General features: G+C 33.8%; 1 protein-coding gene across 2 annotated transcripts; it reads left to right on the top strand.

The window, feature by feature from the left end:
- Positions 1–551: 551 nt before the first annotated feature.
- On the top strand, positions 552–18,032 carry LOC132283051 (phosphoinositide phosphatase SAC2-like). Of its 2 annotated transcripts, XM_059784930.1 has the most exons (16): positions 552–1,125; positions 5,481–5,685; positions 5,777–5,942; positions 6,612–6,834; positions 8,236–8,312; positions 8,780–8,967; positions 9,049–9,146; positions 9,293–9,426; positions 9,516–9,644; positions 10,576–10,927; positions 12,065–12,186; positions 12,475–12,588; positions 13,684–13,875; positions 15,216–15,389; positions 16,347–16,455; positions 17,433–18,032. In XM_059784930.1, the coding sequence occupies exons 1-16, from the start codon at positions 1,030–1,032 to the stop codon at positions 17,550–17,552; spliced, it is 2,499 nt and encodes an 832-aa protein (XP_059640913.1). In that variant the 5' UTR covers positions 552–1,029; the 3' UTR covers positions 17,553–18,032. The 2 variants fall into 2 exon arrangements, with proteins under 2 accessions (XP_059640913.1, XP_059640914.1); XM_059784931.1 differs by lacking the exons at positions 552–1,125; positions 5,481–5,685; positions 5,777–5,942 and adding an exon at positions 6,009–6,460.

The raw sequence follows: 18,032 nt of genomic DNA, 5'->3' as shown, positions 1-18,032 counted from the left end.
TTGTGAGGGGATGGTAAAAATTGTCAAGTGTTATTTCAATTAATCATAGTTATTAGAAGGGGTGAAATAGACAAGAATTTAATTTTTGATAATATTTATACAGTAGAATTCTAACTCACATTTTTATTATTGATAGTTCGAACTTTTATATCAAGGAAGGAATGACTTATTTGAATTATAAATATGATCTACAAATTTTTTTTTTTTTTTTTTTTTATCTTTGTTACTCCATTTTACATAAAAAAAAAAATTTGTCTTTTATTTTAAAATTTTCATTCCAGTTCCATGTAAAATAATTGAAAAAATTGATATAACAAGATACGTTTAACACTGGAAAGAGAAAATAAATCACGAGGCATCATTTTTTTGAATAGGATTGTGAGGAATATGAATTATTGATAAATTCAAATTCCTTTTATTAAGTGGTTAAATAAAAACATTAAAGAGGCCACAGAGAAAAATCAAAATTTCCGCTTTTGGTTTTTCTATTTTTCTATATTTTTTTTTTTGTGTGGATGCAGTAGCCGGAGCTGTGGCTTTCCTTGCCTCTCTCGATCTGACCCCCCCTCCCTCCTCCTCTCCTCCTCTCTCTCTCTCTCTCTCTCTCTGAAAAAATACAAAACACAGTCCTTAAGCTTCTTCTCAAATCTTCTCGGTCTTCTCTGGTTTGATCTCTTCCATCATATTCTATATCTGTATCTACATCCATATCTATATAGTTTACTAGTTCATTGTTTTAATTGATTCTCTCCCTCCCTCCCTCTCCAATATATGTTTAGTTCTGACTTTGACTGAAGACTTCATTGTATATAGATTGAGCTCTAAACCTCGTTTTGTATAAATCTCATTTTATATCTGTTATATAAAGATTTAGTTTTGAAGTTTTTATGCAGTAAAAGACTTTTCAAAGAATGATATATTTGAAGCAACCGAGCAAAATCTAGGATTTGCAGCGCTGGGTTGACTTTCAATATCTTGCGTTGTATGTTCATGTAAAATAGACCGAGCCCGAGGCTCGGGATCCGATCCATGGCGACAGAGAACGATCAACAGGCTTGGATCGAAGATGAGCCCATTCCGAGCACGGTCTATTTGCAGAAATTCAGGCTCTATGAGACCCGCTCGGTACTTCCTTCTACGATCTTTTGAGTTCATAATGCAGTCTTCTGGATTTAATTTGTTACTTTGATCTTTACACAACTATAGATATTTTATTATTATGCAGAATTTTATGTCTTTTCTTGTTTTTGGCTTTGATATGGGTTGATTTGTTGAAAGATGGTCTAATTTTGCTAGTTTTTGAATTTTGCATTATGTTCTGTGTTTCCAAAATATACACATTCTTTCTTTGGGTTTCTCATTGAATTATAGATTTGGACTTTTGGGTTTCTCATTGAATTATAGATTTGGACCGGTAGGATTATATGCTTTCTGTTTCTTTATCCAGTTCTTTCTTTGGTTTGTTTTCCAGTTCTTTCTTGGTTGAACTTTGTGATTCAGTTTTCTTAGTTGCATAGAAGATAATACTCATTGATGAATCAGTACATTCAAAAAATTATTTTTAAAACTTATGATTTTCGTTCCAAAACTGAATCAACAAAAACAAACTGCATAGAATATAAGGCTTGGTTTTTTGGGTATCTATTATTTTTAATTTAGAAGGTATATTAAAGTTTGCTGCAAACTTCCATGAATGTATCTTATCAAGTCCATGATTGCTCAATTCAGTTTAAGATTTTTGGGGTTAATTCCGTGAGGAGTTTTTTCTTGTAATGTTGAATTTAGAGAGACGCTAACATGCATCCTGTTTTTTTTTTCCTTTCTTTTTCTTAGTTGGTACTCACACACACTAATTTGCATCCTGATCATAATCAGGTTGACTCTATCATTAGTCACAATCATTTGCTTTCTAGATTTTGGGAAGTTGAGGAGATACCACTGGACTACAATCCATGGTGGTGAATTCACTTCTAAATTTGCTTGTGCTTTATTTCTTCTTTCACTTGCATACTTCCAAAAGTTGATATTATTGTCAGATCTGTCTAATTTTCTTTATACCCCAGGCCACCGTCATTATCATCTCGTGCACTGAAAATTATTGAGAGATGCTTACCTTTTGATTTTTGAGTAAGAAAAGTAGTTGCAAGATTGTAATTTATCCAGAGATACGATATTGTCTAGGATTCATGTTGACAGGCTCATGGATCCTTTTCTAAGCTGGCAGGGGACCATTCCATGCTGACCAAAATTTTATTTTCTTAAAGACAATGATTTTTTCATTTAGGATGAGTAATGCAATGCATATATTAACTCAAAAGTCGGTGTTACTTATTCTATAACTGTTCAACTAAATGATGCCTTTCATCCCAATTGTTTGAGGTGAATGGACGGAATTTTTGTACAAATTGGCTCTGTGTTGGTATATGTCATTTATTGGGGCATCATCCTATCATTTCTCACTGCTTTAATGCACACCCTTGTTGGCCTTTATTTTGTCGTGTAGCAGCCTAAAGTACAATTTTATGTAACTTTTTCCTATTAACCAGTCAGTTGCCACCTTTTCTTGCGCTGACAAATTCCTTCCAGATGTTTTCTCCTTTTCTTTTCTTAAATCAATATTCTCTTTAATCTTTAGCGAATACATTTTTTTGTTATTTTTCCTGGATTGCAACTCACTATCTTTCCAACATCTTCTTCTTGGTTATATTCTTACTCTAAATGCTGTTTTTAATCCTTTTGTACATGTCATTATTGTTGAAGTGGCCATCTTTACAAGTATTTTCATATTGATAACAATAGAGATGACAAAGCACTTAGGAAGCAATTCCTTTCCTGGATTGATGATTCCCTTACCTATCAAGTTTCAACTAATGCAATCCTTTCTCATTCGGTCCTTTCCTGGACTGCTACTAATTTTATTCCAGCATCATCTTTTCTATTGTTCTTCTTCTGAATCGCTGCATTTGGAATGCCCTTTGTACCATATATTATGGTTATTCGTGCAGTGATCTTATAGAAAATTATCATTCATTCTGATAAAAACGACAACCACACATCCCTTGTAAAGCAATTTTACACTTCATATATCCCTTAATTCATTTGTAGTGACTAACCTTCCGTTATGAATGATGGGTCGTAGATACTTTCAGTGTTGCTTTAGCCATAATCAAATAGTTCTTAAAACATAAACTAAAATCTAAGATTAGAAAATGAGTTTGAGCAATTAAACTGGAAAAATTTACCATTTTTCTTTTTCTGTATCTCAGATTAGCATTTCTTTTCTTTTTCTTATTTAAAATTTAACTCATTCAATCAAATTAGTGCTTTGTTCATCTGATTTTCTAAATGGAAACTATCAATTTGTGGATTGAGGTATTGTTGCATGGTAATGACAACTGTTGTAGGTTTAAGTAGTCACAAGTAATCAGTCGGATTCGAATTCGGATGGCACCCCGCAGGGAGAATTGAGATTAAATTAATAATCTATTATTCATTACATTTTTTCATTTTTTTATCTTCATATGGCTGTTTTGGGCTCTAAAGTGTATTGCTAGTGTTTTGCTTGCGTTTTTTAATAATACATTATTTGTGATGATATTCATTTATATCTTATATTCGAATGGCTGTTTTGGGCTCCAAAGTGCAACTCTAGTGTTAAGCTGAAATTTTAAGTGGACCGACTTGGTTTCATGTCAACATACTGCCACTTATTCTGTTCTTTTCCTTGCAAAGAATCACCTGTTAAGGTGGGCCTCCGTGCGATTCTGATGCTGCCTGGAATGATTCATGATCAACCTTTTAGGTAGAGGGCAGTTTGCAAATTATTGTCCTTGCAGGAGTATCCTAATAGAAATGCAGTTCTAAATAGCAAGGGATGTGAGCTTTGAAAGCAAAACATTCCATCAGCTGACAGAAAGGGAAATAATCTGCATGAGATATAAGGGATGGAAAATATCCTTTTAGGATAGGATATTCATTACTATTAGAATTATAATTGGGTTATGAGAGTGCCAGAGAGGTTGGTAAAATGAAGAAAGTTTTTGGGCAAGACAAGAAAGGAACTTGCCCTTTGACATCAAGGGATAAGAGCTGATTGCTGGTCATTGAATAATTGGAACTTTGACGAATGACTAATTGACTTCCTTTCTTTCAGTATTCTTTTCCACTTCCCAGTCTATTAATAACAAAACGGGGATTGGATTTCATTTCTAAGACCTACAATGTAGTTCTCATGCTAACTTGCTGACGCACTATGGCTTTTCAGCCTTCTGCGGGTCCCTTCATTCCATTGCCTCCGCCTTACACGGGCCGATCAACACCCGGATCTTGATGCGGAACCCCGCTCTGTATTCCTGCGCGACCGGGTTTAACAACAGCTACCCAATATTCAGGGGATTCTTTCCTTGAACCCATACGTGTTTCTGTAGGTTTTACTGTAACCAGTTTGTCGGGAAAAATACATTCTATTATGACAACCTGAAAAAGCTTGCCCATCAGTACAGCAAGCCATGCTTCTTGATACATCATGCTAAAAAAATAAAATTAAAATGAAACTGACAAACTCGCTTGATATGGCTCGAACTGAAATAGTAGTTGTGCGATTCTAATAACAAAATCCCTTACAAACGTAGTATGGGAAAAAATATTGTAAAAGTAAAAAACCATCATCATTGCCTTTATATCATATGGGGCCGGGTAATGTAAATCCAACAAGTAATGTCAAGATTTTGACTAAGCTCCTTACATACAATGAAACCCCTAATAAATCATAATTAATAATTTTCAGACAAATAATCTTGGTTCAAGGTGACAAGAAATGTCTCTTTACATAATGGTTTCTTGTGAAAAATCAATAATACTATTAGTCACCGGAATAGATAATTATTTAGAATCGGAAAATGTTTTACCCACCTTTGCTTGAATGTCCTTGATATGCTTTAGAGTTTAGCCAGTGCTCGATTTGCAGCCTTATTTTTTATTTGTGTGAGATTCTGAGTGTTCTTAACACTTTATTCAAGCTTGATATTTTGATTGAAGTAACTGACTGTCCGCTAATCTTGAGCCATTTTATTGGACAAGGCTCCTACTTTCCACATCCAATAATAGTCCATCTGTCCCTTAAGAAATATTATTTTGAAAAATGTTCGGTTGAAAGTATTTGTATATCATAAACTACATTTGTGTTCATACTAAGCCACAATTTTTTTATTGTTGAACTATTTATACTAAGGTATTGGTAAAATTATTGGGTATGCAGTTGTCCCAGTTTCACTTTTTATTTATATAGACGCGTGCCTCTGGTCTTTTTGTTTTCTCCTTGGTGATATAATTGATAGTGTATTTTTTACTTTTACAAATCAGATGTATCATGCATTTATTCTTTCCTTTTCTTTTTTGGTGATAAACTTGTTCATCTTAACGGTGAACGTTGTCTTCCCCTCATTCAAGATACTTACATTTATGCTGTTTATATGCGATAGAATTTCTATATGATTGGACGGGACAAGAACAGAAGTTTCTGGAGAGTCCTAAAGATTGACAGATTAGAGTCTTCTGAGCTAAACATTCTTGAAGATTCTACGTCATACTCAGAAATTGACTGTTGTGACCTGCTGAAACGAATAAACGAGGGAAACAAGTCAACAGGCGGACTAAAATTTGTTACTACTTGTTATGGAATTATTGGTATGTTATATATATTCAAGTTTCAATGTTTTCTTTGTCAAAATTTTTTATTTGTTTTTCACTGATCTCATGGTATTTTATCTGATTATAGGGTTCATAAAGTTTTTGGGACCTTATTACATGCTCCTTATAACTAAAAGAAGGAAGATCGGCACAATCTGTGGCCATGCAGTATATACCATTACCAAGAGCGAGATGATACCAATTCCTAATTCTACTGTCAGATCCAATATGGCTTTTTCTAAGAATGAGAACAGGTCCTTTGTCAATTCTGCATGTAAATGTAAAATGTCCTTGGTACTTCTGAGGAGACCTAAGTGATTAATATTGAGAAATTTTTATAATTTCTTTGTATCTAGATGATAATTGTCTTCCATTGTGGTTAACTTTATCTTGATTTTAATTTGATTCTTTTTGGACTAATACTCTGAGTTTGGGGGTCTTCTTTAGATAATAAACAAGTTCTACACTGTGGAGGTAATTTCTGTACTATTTTGTGAATACACCCTTCAGTGTTATATCAATTATGTGGGCTTGTTCACTTCAAAATGTTTCCTGGTTGTCTTGATAGTTAAAGTTTGTCTTTTCCAAAGGTGGAAACAAATAACGCATTTGTGTAATATCTAAGTTAAATAAATACTAAATGCTACAGTTGGTGCATCCTCTTTAGTTAATATTGTCTCATAGAGGCCATGTGCAGTGTATTTCCTGTGAATGTACAGGGGCAAACTTCATTGCTGTTGTGATGTTAGTGTTACATGTTAAGTGAGACAAGGTATCAGCTGGGTTACAGGGGAAAGTTAATTTCTTTTTCCTTTCCTTTTCGTGTTAAAACTATGAGTCAGTAGCTGTTTCATTTATATTCTGTTTCCTCGATCATTTTAATGGATTTGAATTAATTTATTTTTCCTTTGCCTTTGAAATAGATACAAGAAGCTCCTCTGCACAGTGGATCTTACAAAGGATTTCTTTTTTAGCTACTCATATCATGTCATGCGTAGTCTTCAGAAGAACTTAAGTAATCAAGAGGCAGGACAGTTCCTTTATGGAACAATGTTTGTTTGGAATGAGTTCTTAACTCGTGGAATCCGCAACCACCTCAAGAATACTCTGTGGACAGTTGCATTAGTATATGGCTTCTTTAAACAGGTACGTATGCCAGTTAGTATATTTTCCATTTTTTTAAGGTGAACAGTTATGAGATATTTAAGAACAAACAATGTTTCAAGTGATGGAACATGTTCATAAGTTGTTTTTCCCATTTCTAGACCTCTGTAACAGGACTGCTGTTTGGTTCAAGGTTACTCTGCTGGAACTTTCATGCAAACCAAAATTTGGGTTTGTTTGTAGCGTGCATCATGTGAAATTAAATAGCTGTTATTGTGCGTGTCATGTTGCTTTTCTCTTCTATCGTTACGTCTTCATGTTATTATCTACTTGTTCCTCATCTTTGGAGTCATGAGGTTGTACAGTTAGATGCCGTTTCAGTTTTAATGTCAATGTTTCAGGACGTGCAAACAACTCAACAGAGAACACATTTCAGATCATATAACCAGCAAACATTGAAGCTAGCTTTGTAGTTAAATGCAAATGCTATATCCGTCTTTCCGCATGATTAAAAAAATTAATGTGATATTTACCGAGAAACACGGATATCTCTTAGAAGGGACTGTGTTTGTTTTGTTTTGTGTCAAACACCTAAGACACTTCCAATGACATTTTTGCCTCATCTTGATGTGACCTTAATTTAATACTAAAATTCTTAATTCTGAATACACACGGCCCACAATAATTTAACACTTGAAAAGATGTGATTGAAACTGTGAATGTTTGACAAACGAAATTTTCTTAACGCGGGAATAAGTATAAATGTTAAGAAAACCAAATTAATGGATTATGTGAAACTTGTTGAAAAGTTTCAAATTTTTTTTTTTTTTTGTTTTTTTTGTGGGGGATAAGAGGAAGGTATAATGTTAGGAGGATTTTAGTACAGTGAAGAAGAGGAGGAATTGTCTTAGTTAGGTGGTTATGTTTACATACACTTGATGTAAATGTATACATATATGTATTTGTATATAAGTCACTCTTTACTAATTCTTGTCAATATGACATGGGTAATTACTGAATCTATGATTTATCTTTTAAACATTTCATTACAGCACTAGACAATAATTACTTTATGATAAATTTATCTAGTATTTAATTAATATTCAATAATCAACCATGGCTATGTATAATTGGGAAAAGGCTCGGTTGTTGTTGAATCAGCCATGGCTATGTTTTTAATGTAGTTCATTGTAGAAAAAATATATTGCTATTATTCCTGTGTCATTGCCATGTTTATTACTTTTTTTTTTTTTTTTTTAAGATTTTCTGTGTCAACATGTCCTTGTTGTCTGTATAACATGTCCGTGTCCATGCTTCATAGAATATTCTATTGAATACATGTTCTGATTACCTTGAAACTTTAGTATGCAAATCATACTTTATGTAGAAGTGATCTTCATTTATTTATTTATTTATTTTTAAATTTTTTTATTTTTATACCAGGTCAAGTTTTCAATATCTGGAAGGGACTTCAAGTTGACCCTCATTGCTAGACGATCGCGTCACTATGCTGGCACCAGGTTAGAATACTTTTGGACTACTAGTAATATGCTTCTTTCATGAAATGAAACTAAGGTAAAACTGTGCTAATGACGTCCTTGGTATACACGAAGTAATTGGTGTACTTTTCATTGTAAATGTGAATTTTTTTATTCCCAGCTCTACAACCCATTGCTGTATGTACCACCTAAAAGGGTTCAGGGCACTGCACCTGAAATATTCTCAATAGCTGATCATATTTTCAAGTTTGCTTATAATCATACTGTGCATTCCTTGTGGTGTCTTATATGCTCACCTTTGTTGTTTGAGTGGTGTTTGATCAGAAAACTTATGTTAGTAGCTTTCCTTGGTAATTCAGCTCATAAAGCACTTCATATTTACCAAGTACAACTAAAATGAAGCTTCCATATCAATCTACAGAAAAGCTTCTTTTCCCCTACTTCTGCTCGTTGTGACTCTCATTTTTGTTTTTTCTTTCTCTGTGAAGATATTTAAAACGAGGTGTAAATGAGAAGGGTCGAGTAGCGAATGATGTCGAAACAGAACAGATTGTGTTTGAAGACGTTCCTGAAGGATGCCCAATACAAGTAACTTCCGTTGTGCAGAACCGGGGTTCTATACCCCTTTTTTGGTCGCAGGAAACGTCACGATTAAATATTAAACCCGACATCATATGTATGAGTCAAACACACTGATTTCTTGTATTCGAGCTGGTTATGTGCCATTGTGTTTTGCTGACTCTCTTTCTATTTCCAGTGTCAAAGAAGGACAACAAATACCTGGCCACTAGACTTCACTTCGAGAATCTTGTCAAGAGATATGGAAACCCAATCATTATATTGAATTTGATTAAGGTAGGCCTTTTTGCATTAATTGATGAACTTGACAAATTATTTGCTCAATTTGTAGTACTTGTATTTTGTGAATTTAACAATCCTCTGATGGGCTCTTCCTGTGATTTTATTTTCGTTTATGTCTTCTAATGGTTTGTGGTTAACAGACTCGTGAGAAGAAACCACGAGAATCTATTCTACGTGCGGAGTTTGCCAATGCTATTGATTTTATTAATAGAGATTTACCTGAGGAGAATCGCTTGAAGTTCCTTCACTGGGATCTAAATAAATACTCTAGAAAGTATATCATCTCTCCCTGCCTATTTTCAATTTTTGATATGCTGTTAACCAAGCAACATTTGATGTGACTGTGACCTTATCATTTTTCAGCAAAGCTACAAATGCGTTGGAACTTTTAAGCAAAGTGGCTGCCTACGCCCTAAACTTAACAGGATTCTTTTATTGTCATGTACCACAGACAGCTCGGACAAATGGATTGTCAAACTGGTCCCACTTTGAGTAAGTTTATCATAGAACAGCTTCCTTTGTGGCATGATATTCCTTGTCATTTCTAACTTTTGGATTGGGCATGGGTTGAAGACTTTTGCAACCCAAGCCTGGTCTAAGGTGCCCTTTTAATGTTATTGGTGCAACTAACATATGATATAATTGGTGATATCATATTTAGAGTCCTTTATTTATTTGTTTTATTTGGGGAAGTAGTTTGCAATTGAACAATTGGTCATGTACTTGACATCATTGACATCTACAACTAATATTAGAAATCAAACCTGAATTGTTTTTTTACTGCAAAAGCTGTTTAAAATTTTCTTTCATTGTATCAAAATTCTGCTCTAAGGTAAGTTTTATTGACTTACATGTGATTAACTCATTGGAAAAGATTAGAGTATACAAGAAATGATTAAAAATGATACTTTTTCTACCCCATCCTGTGTACATCTGAGCTTCAATTTAGCAACTGGACTATGCTGATCTTTGATTGGGTTGTTAGGAACTTTTCCACTCCTTGGCCTTGGGCTATGGGTCAGTCTTAAGTTGAGATCTTAGCAGGTAGTAGCATTGTTCAACCTTCCATAATATTCCAAATATAGTGATGTCAAGATTGCATGAGCCTTTGTTTCATTTTAAAATCTAAATTAAAAGGCTATATGGATCCTCAAATGAATTCTAAAAGTTTATAATTGGTTCATTAAACAATTCTTTGTAATTCAAGATTGGTGCATTCACACATTAAGGAATTTTTTTTTCCTGTTATTTTTTTCTTGATCAGCTTAAATGTTTTATTTTTTATTTAATTCTAGAGGGAATTATTGTTTCCTGAGAATCTCTCTTTCTTTCTCTGTAGGCCACAATGTAGTTTATTCCCTTTTGTTTTTGCCTACAGAATTTATTAGCTATTAACACACTTCACAATAAAAATGCTATGCAGGAAAAATGAAATCTGCACTCTACAAAACTGCGATAAGAACAAGGATGCCGACAACTTGGAAACAGAAGTCAGTGGTAGTAGCAGTGATGTCAGCACTGATCAGTCTATCAAGTCTCCAAAGTTTCAGAAAGGGGTCCTTAGGACCAATTGCATAGATTGTTTAGATCGCACAAATGTTGCGCAATATGCTTATGGATTGGTTGCTCTTGGTTATCAGCTACATGCTTTAGGATTTCTAGATGTCCCAAATATCGATTTAGATTCCTCTTTGGCGGATGATTTAATGAGGGTTTATGAGACAATGGGTGACACCCTTGCACTACAATATGGTGGATCTGCGGCACACAATAAGGTAATCATTCTCAAAAACAGTGCTAGAGGATACTTATTATTTTCAGAGAATTTACAAAGTATATTTGTATGCCAAGGACCTAGGAAATATCTATATTCTATTGTAAATTTCAACTGGAAGGGTTTCAAGGCTCATATGACTTATATTTGGAGCTATGTTTCGTTGTTAAACTGGTATGTCATTTTGTAAGAAATTTCCTAGACTGGAACAAGATGCCGGGACATGATTTATGCAGTTTTTTTTTCAAATGTTGGCAAGGCTCTTTTATGTTAACTTTCTAATTGATGTTTTGTATATTGGAATCCTGGGAATGTCTTTTAAAGTTGGCACAATCAGAGAGAACGATGTGTTTCCATGTAGTGTAAATTGTAAATACTTGTAATGTGTGTATTCTCATTCAAATGGGAAAAACTTTTAAGGTTGTTGACATGTTGTTTCGTGGGTTGGTAGTTCTTGTTTTCCCAAGGGCACAAGTATTGATGTGGTCACAGTTGATAAGAACAAAATTTTGTATCACCCATTCAAGAAATCATTAATAACTAATTAGCCCTAGTCATTACAAAATCAATTCAAGTTTTGAATATCATCTTACTGGTACACAGTTGTCTTGGAGAGCAAGAATATCAACACACAAATAATTACACAAGAGGATCTTTTAGAACTACAATTTATGTCAGCATACATGTATCATGAAATGGATCAAAGATTTTGATATTATATCATTATTGCATTGAAGTTAACCTAGACTGTTGACTCATTAAAAACAATTATATGCTTGTCATACAGTGTGAATTGAATGGGAACCATACATTCACTGTCATGCATACCATCTAGTTCGTCTTTTTGTTGATGCATAATTGTCTAGCATCTGTATACCTTTACATCTTTCATCAAAACCTCAACTAGACCTTAGTAATTGGTATTTTTTCTATTAATTGATTGGATACAATTTAATTTCTTAAATCTCGTCTCATTCTCGTGTCTCTACTTCTGAATATTTTTTCTGGAGCATGACAGCTCACAGTGAAGTCATCCAGGTTCTCATATTTTTCTTTCCTAGACTGGTTGCATTTACATTCTTCTCAAAGTATGTAATGATATCCATCTTATGTTCTATTGCTTTCTGATATGAAACAGATATTCTCTGAGAGAAGGGGTCAATGGAAAGCAGCAACCCAGTCCCAGGAGTTATTTAGAACTCTACAGCGGTTCTACAGTAATGCCTACATGGATGCTGAGAAACAAGATGCCATTAATGTGTAAGTCATAAAACTACTTCTCTAAACAAGTATATATGCTTATGCGAGCAACAGCATATTGCATCTTTGTATGCCTGGTGCATGGGCTTGCTAGTGGGCCTTCCTTTTTTTTTGGTTTCGTGTGTGGGCGGTGGGGGGAATCACTGAGGAAATTTTGGCAAATCTACTATTTTTTATATATCTTTAATTGGAAGTGATCTCTGTTGTATCCTCTATTGTTTAGGATTAAATAAATAATCATAGTTAAGTCCTCAATTTCTCCTTGCAATTGGCTTTATATTTGGGCAGGTTTTTGGGGCATTTCCAGCCACAACAGGGTAAACCGGCACTGTGGGAACTGGATTCAGATCAGCATTACAGTGTTGGAAGGCACAGTTTTAATTTTGCAGAAGAAAATGCGAGGTAAAAGTGGCTTTGTATTGTGATCATTCTGTTAATTTACTCTGAAGTAGTTTTAGTATGTTAACTACTATCAGTATGATAGATATAAGGCAACTTTTAGAAAAAATTGCAAAGGTATAAAGAGGCATTGTTTGTTTCAATGGGGAAAGCTCATGCTATCAAGCATGAAAATATAGTTCCGAGTCTGAGAGTTGCCACTTCGTGTCCATAATGCCAAAGGTTAGGTTAGGATTAGTCCTCAACTCCCAGCATCCTGCTTTAGTGGGAGCAACGCTGGGTAATGATTTCTCTCTTTCTTTCCTCAGCAAAAAAATATATTCGTATGCAGAGTTTACCTGAAAATACTTTCAAAAGAGCATTGCAGCAGTAGTAGAACAATGTCATTACCCAAATTGCATCCAAATTCCATTTTAGTTGCAATTTATCATTAATATGAGAGTTTTTTTAGTTTATGGTAGTTAATATGAGAGTTGCTTATTCAATTTTTTTGTTCCTAGACCACATTTTCGACCTTAAAAAAAAGAAGCATTTATCTTCATATATAAGCTCATCTGGATGAACCAGCTATAGACTAGTTCATTATTTACCCAAAAAGTAAAAGGAAAAAACAATGATAATATAAAATAAAGACAATGGACATTACAGGTTATTTGTTAAGGAATTAAATTTTCTTATTATTATTATTATTATTATTATTAATTTTTTTTTTTTTTTTTTTTAAGCTTCTTTTTAAATTTGGAGAATGCACTTATATCAAAATGGTTTTTGTTTCATTCTCTAATCACAGATGGAGACATTTCTGACATCTGCTTAAAACTCCATGCCTTCGGTGTGACTCATCTTTGAAATTCTGTTTTCTTTTAATGATGCCTGAGTTTGTTTAACCATATGTGTGAAAATCACAACTAAATATCTCAATTCCCTAATCGCTGATCTCTGCTTAGATGATGCTAAATAGGTAGGATAGGGTTTTTTCTATCATGTGTGCATGTGGGGCTTGAGAATAATATACTTGTGATGTCCATTTTGTGATTATATATGATAAAGTTGGTTTCATTTGAAGCTGTTAACAAAGCCTCTTTCTTGGTTGTGTAGGTCATTTATTAAGAGGTCACTATCCGATGGCAATATTCTTTGTGAAAGCAACTCATCTATTGAAGCAACAAATGCTGGACAGAATGAATATTCCGATCAGCTTTTGCCTGAGAAGTTGCATGGTGGTAACAAGGGTATTTCGGAGTCCACGCCAGAAATATCTACTTGTGAAAGTGATATATCTTATTCCAGGTCATTTTACATCACATTTCCATATCTGTTACCTCGAGGAGTTCCTTTATCTTCTAACTCAGAATTCTGTACGAATGTAATTGGGGTTTGCATTTAGTTAGTGTGTCAAAATAAATAATGGGCTGAAGTAACAACTATATTTGTGATATATCTTTTGAGAATGAACATTTTAGTGGAAGGTCCAGAAAGTACATGTTTTGAATTCTCGGGATCCATATATCGAAAACCCAGTTTGATAAGCCATGATTGCAGGCCAACCAAATGAACATGCAAGTTGTGATTCATTTGTAGAAGTGATGGAAAAATAGAAGGGAGAGGAGAAAGGATGGAAGTTGCATCTATATGGACACCCTCCTTTTGTTTGGTTGAGTTGAAAAGAAGGAAGTGGGGTGGTAATATTACTTTACTACCATACCCTTAATATATAAAGTAATGCACTTAAATGAGGTTAATATGTCTTCTTAATTTTATCTCATAACTACCCTTCTTTCACTCTCCTCTTACTTCCAGTTTTGAATGAAAGCAAAAGGTTGGCGCCGGAGGGATGACTCATTCATTCTCCAATCCTTCCCTTGTTCCTCTCTCCTCTATCAAACAAATGAAGCTTTACTCCATCCCTCCATTGAAACAATCTTTTGCATAAAGAATGGTGGAGTATACATGCCAATCATTGGTAACTTGATAGTTTTCAATTTTGGCATGCTTCAACCAGAACACGGTCGTCGATGCTTGATATGGGCAACCCGTTGCAAACTCCATTATGACATCTCTTATTTACATCTTAACAATACAAGAATGTAGAATGATATCTTTTTTTCTGTTAGTATTGTAGTTACATAATATAGGGTTCTCTTTCATACATATGCCATATTGTTTGAGAATTCCATTTTGGCAAATTGACTCCAATCTTCTGCTATTTCTCCTCTCATTTTCAGAGTGAAATTGTTAAAGCTGATCTCTGCATGTGCTTTCCACAACCAGTAAATTAAGGGTTTGCTGATGCTGTTATAGGTCTATTGGTCTTTTGCAAATGATATTGAAGTTTACCAAATATTCTTCAGTTGAATTTTTTGTCAATTTTGAATTTCTGACATATGAGATTAACTAATTTGTACATAATCCATTATGCACACAGTATTGGACTATTTAAGAGGAATTTCTTTTATTAATTGCATCCTTGGTTATGAAAATTTTCTTTTCCTAAAGTTGTTATGAAATTCAGGAGAAAATCCTTTGGCAACGGGAGGTATTGCATTAGAAGTTGTCATAAGGAAATTTTATTCACCTAGTTTTAGTTGCTTGTAAAGTTTTATCTTCTTAATCTTGCCTTTGTTCTGTAGGTATACCCCCTCAATGTCTCGCAGGCAGCTTTTCTCAGATGCACAACTGGACCAGTGTGAAACCGATCACATTTTTTTCAATCAATGCCGAGATTCATTCAACTGCTCAAATTTTCTTGATGTAGACTGGATTTCTTCATCTGGAAATTCATGTGAAGAAGAAACATATGATAGGTAATACCTGATATTTTACTCTCTTAGGCAACGCTTCTTGGAATACTACTCTGAATAATAAATATGCTGAAAAGAATTGTTTCAGTTTTCAATTGTTGCCATTACCAGCATCCCTTCATTAATTTGCAGTAGCCACCAGTACTACCATAACTTCTCTCTGCACGGTGTAGCCACCATAACCATCTCTTCATAAATTACTATCATCAATATCTGTACCAACTTTTGATATGCAGTTTGCAACAAAGAATAAAAGAGAGTATGAAACTTCCCTGTGTGTGTGTGTATGTGTATGCGTATGTGTACATAATTTTCTTTCCTCCAATGTATTCTGCAAGCATATACAGGATGTTTGTTTTATTTTTATTTTCATTCATTCTGTCTTTTTTTTTTTTTTTGTTTTTTTTTGGGTTCCATATTGGCACTTATCTATTAGACGTGGATGAAGTTGAGAACTCTGATGGTCTCATTGTTAGGTCCTTTGGATCTTCAAGTGGGATTTCAGGAGGTTCTTATGACTGAAAATATGACAAAATTTGTGTTATTAGTAGTCTTGTATCTGGTGCACGTGTGTCTTGCCAAGATCTCTAAACAATTTTTGGCTGCCTTTTCCATTAAGTTTTTGCAGCACAATAAAATGGTATAATCTTGCAGAATCTCTAGACATTGTTGCTACCCAAAACAGCATGAAAATAACGAAAACATATCTGTTAATAACCTTTCTCCTTGTGTTGGTAATCTTCTAGGTAGGATCCATCTTATATTTAAGCTTTCCAGGGAATTGTATGACAGATATGGAACTTCTTCTTGCCTGACCCATCATTTAAAATGTGTCAGTTTTAAATTAAACACAAGATGTTTGAGATTTTTTTTTTTTTTTTTTTTTTTACATCTTTTGAGAAATTAGCATCCGTAGTCCGAGTTTTCAAACCACTTTGGCATGTAATGGCTGTTGTGCAGATCTTCGCTCGTGTGCTCTCCTATTGCTGGTCTCTCATCAGATAGTTTTCTAAACGGACTTAAAGGGGAAACAGGACCTTCTGCATGTGAGCCTGGATCCAGTATGAAAGTAAGTAATCTATTTAATCTTACTGTTGGCACTAATATGAAATTGTGAATTTGACATTTTACCTGAACTGGGTTACATCTATACTACTATATAAATGTCAATAACATTTTTATATACTGTTTTTTAATGAATTTGAAATTTAATAATTAGTTTATATACAATTTTTAATAATTAATTAATCTGTGCTTGTCCATCTACATTCCTATTTTTTATGAACCTTTTTAAAAAAAAATAAATCACGTACTTGTGATAAGAGTTTTCACTTTACAGTGTCTCCATCCACATATTTTTACATATACATTTTTAATGATATTTAATCACATATATACTTTATATCTTTAGTCCCATACAAATATCAATAGCATATTTTGATTTTTTATATATAATAATTAATTAATCCGTGTCATCTACATTCCTATTTTTTATAAGAATAATAAATCTGTAGTTTTTTGTGTTTGTAGACTACTGTTAGAGACTAAGGTTGTGATTTTCTTCAATACTTCTAAAGCAGTCCATATTTTGCATCTCTGTAGTTTTTGGTGTCAGAGACTAAGGTTGTGATTTTCTTCAATACCTTCTAAAGCAGTCCATATTTTGCATGGGTAGAGATAAATTCTGTATAATAGCAATAATAAATCGGAAGGCCCTCATAGATAACATAAAATTTGGACTTGCTATATTTGATTTTGATCCAGGACCCTGAATCAGTAACACAACTGAGAAACCATATATTCCTTTTTCTTGGTGTCGACCTCTTATAGAATTCAGACAATTCATTTCTGAATGTCTGCCTCATATCAAAACATCAAGTGTTGAGCAATCTATAACGGTAATATTTTGAGGAAGATGCAGCCCCTCTTAGTGATTAGATAAAAAACATGATGCATAATTATGTAAATCTTTGTAATGTTTTATCTTCTGCTTTTCTACTTGCCATTTAGTAAAACATCTCTAATTACTCTCCCTTTTATTTAAAGGAAAGGGAGCAAAATGGGACGGAACTCACTCACGGTGCTGCAAAGAATTCTGATGTTCTCACCCAGTATTCTGAGAGCTTCATTCATTGGGTAAATCATGGAGAGATGCTATTCCCATGAAAACTTCGCTCAAGTTATTTTATAGAAATCAATATTCATTGTCCTCTTTATCTGATTCAATCAACCCATCCGAAGGATGTGGGTTTCCCAACAAGAATAAATGGCAGGAGATCAACAGTATATTATTTTTTAACCCAAAAAAAAAGAAAAAAAAGAAAAAAAAGGAAGAAAAAAAGAAGAAAGAAGAAAGAAGAGGAAGAAGGAAAGGAAAATTTTGTCTCTTGGAAGATTGATCCCACTAAACATAGATATGCTCAGGTCATTTAAAGTTTGCAGCATATTTCTGACCGGAAAATCCTTCATCTGAGAACAATACAAGAAGTACAAAGAGTAAATAGCGGCAGTTATTTTTTCGGGGCTCTCGGTTCCTCTTTCAGGTTGTAGAGATGCTGAAGTTTTTGATCTTGTAAATATTCTTCAAACATATATTCTGAAATTCTTAGCTCCATTTGGCAGATTTATTTTAGAATTTTCTTGCAA

Source organism: Cornus florida, unplaced genomic scaffold, assembly GCF_030987335.1.
Source record: "Cornus florida cultivar Cherokee Brave unplaced genomic scaffold, ASM3098733v1 CherokeeBrave_3.0.0_Hap2_Chr11, whole genome shotgun sequence".
NCBI classification, from domain to species: domain Eukaryota; kingdom Viridiplantae; phylum Streptophyta; class Magnoliopsida; order Cornales; family Cornaceae; genus Cornus; species Cornus florida.
The sequence above is the reverse complement of the archived record's forward strand: the minus strand, read 5'-3'. Positions and strand labels throughout refer to the sequence as shown.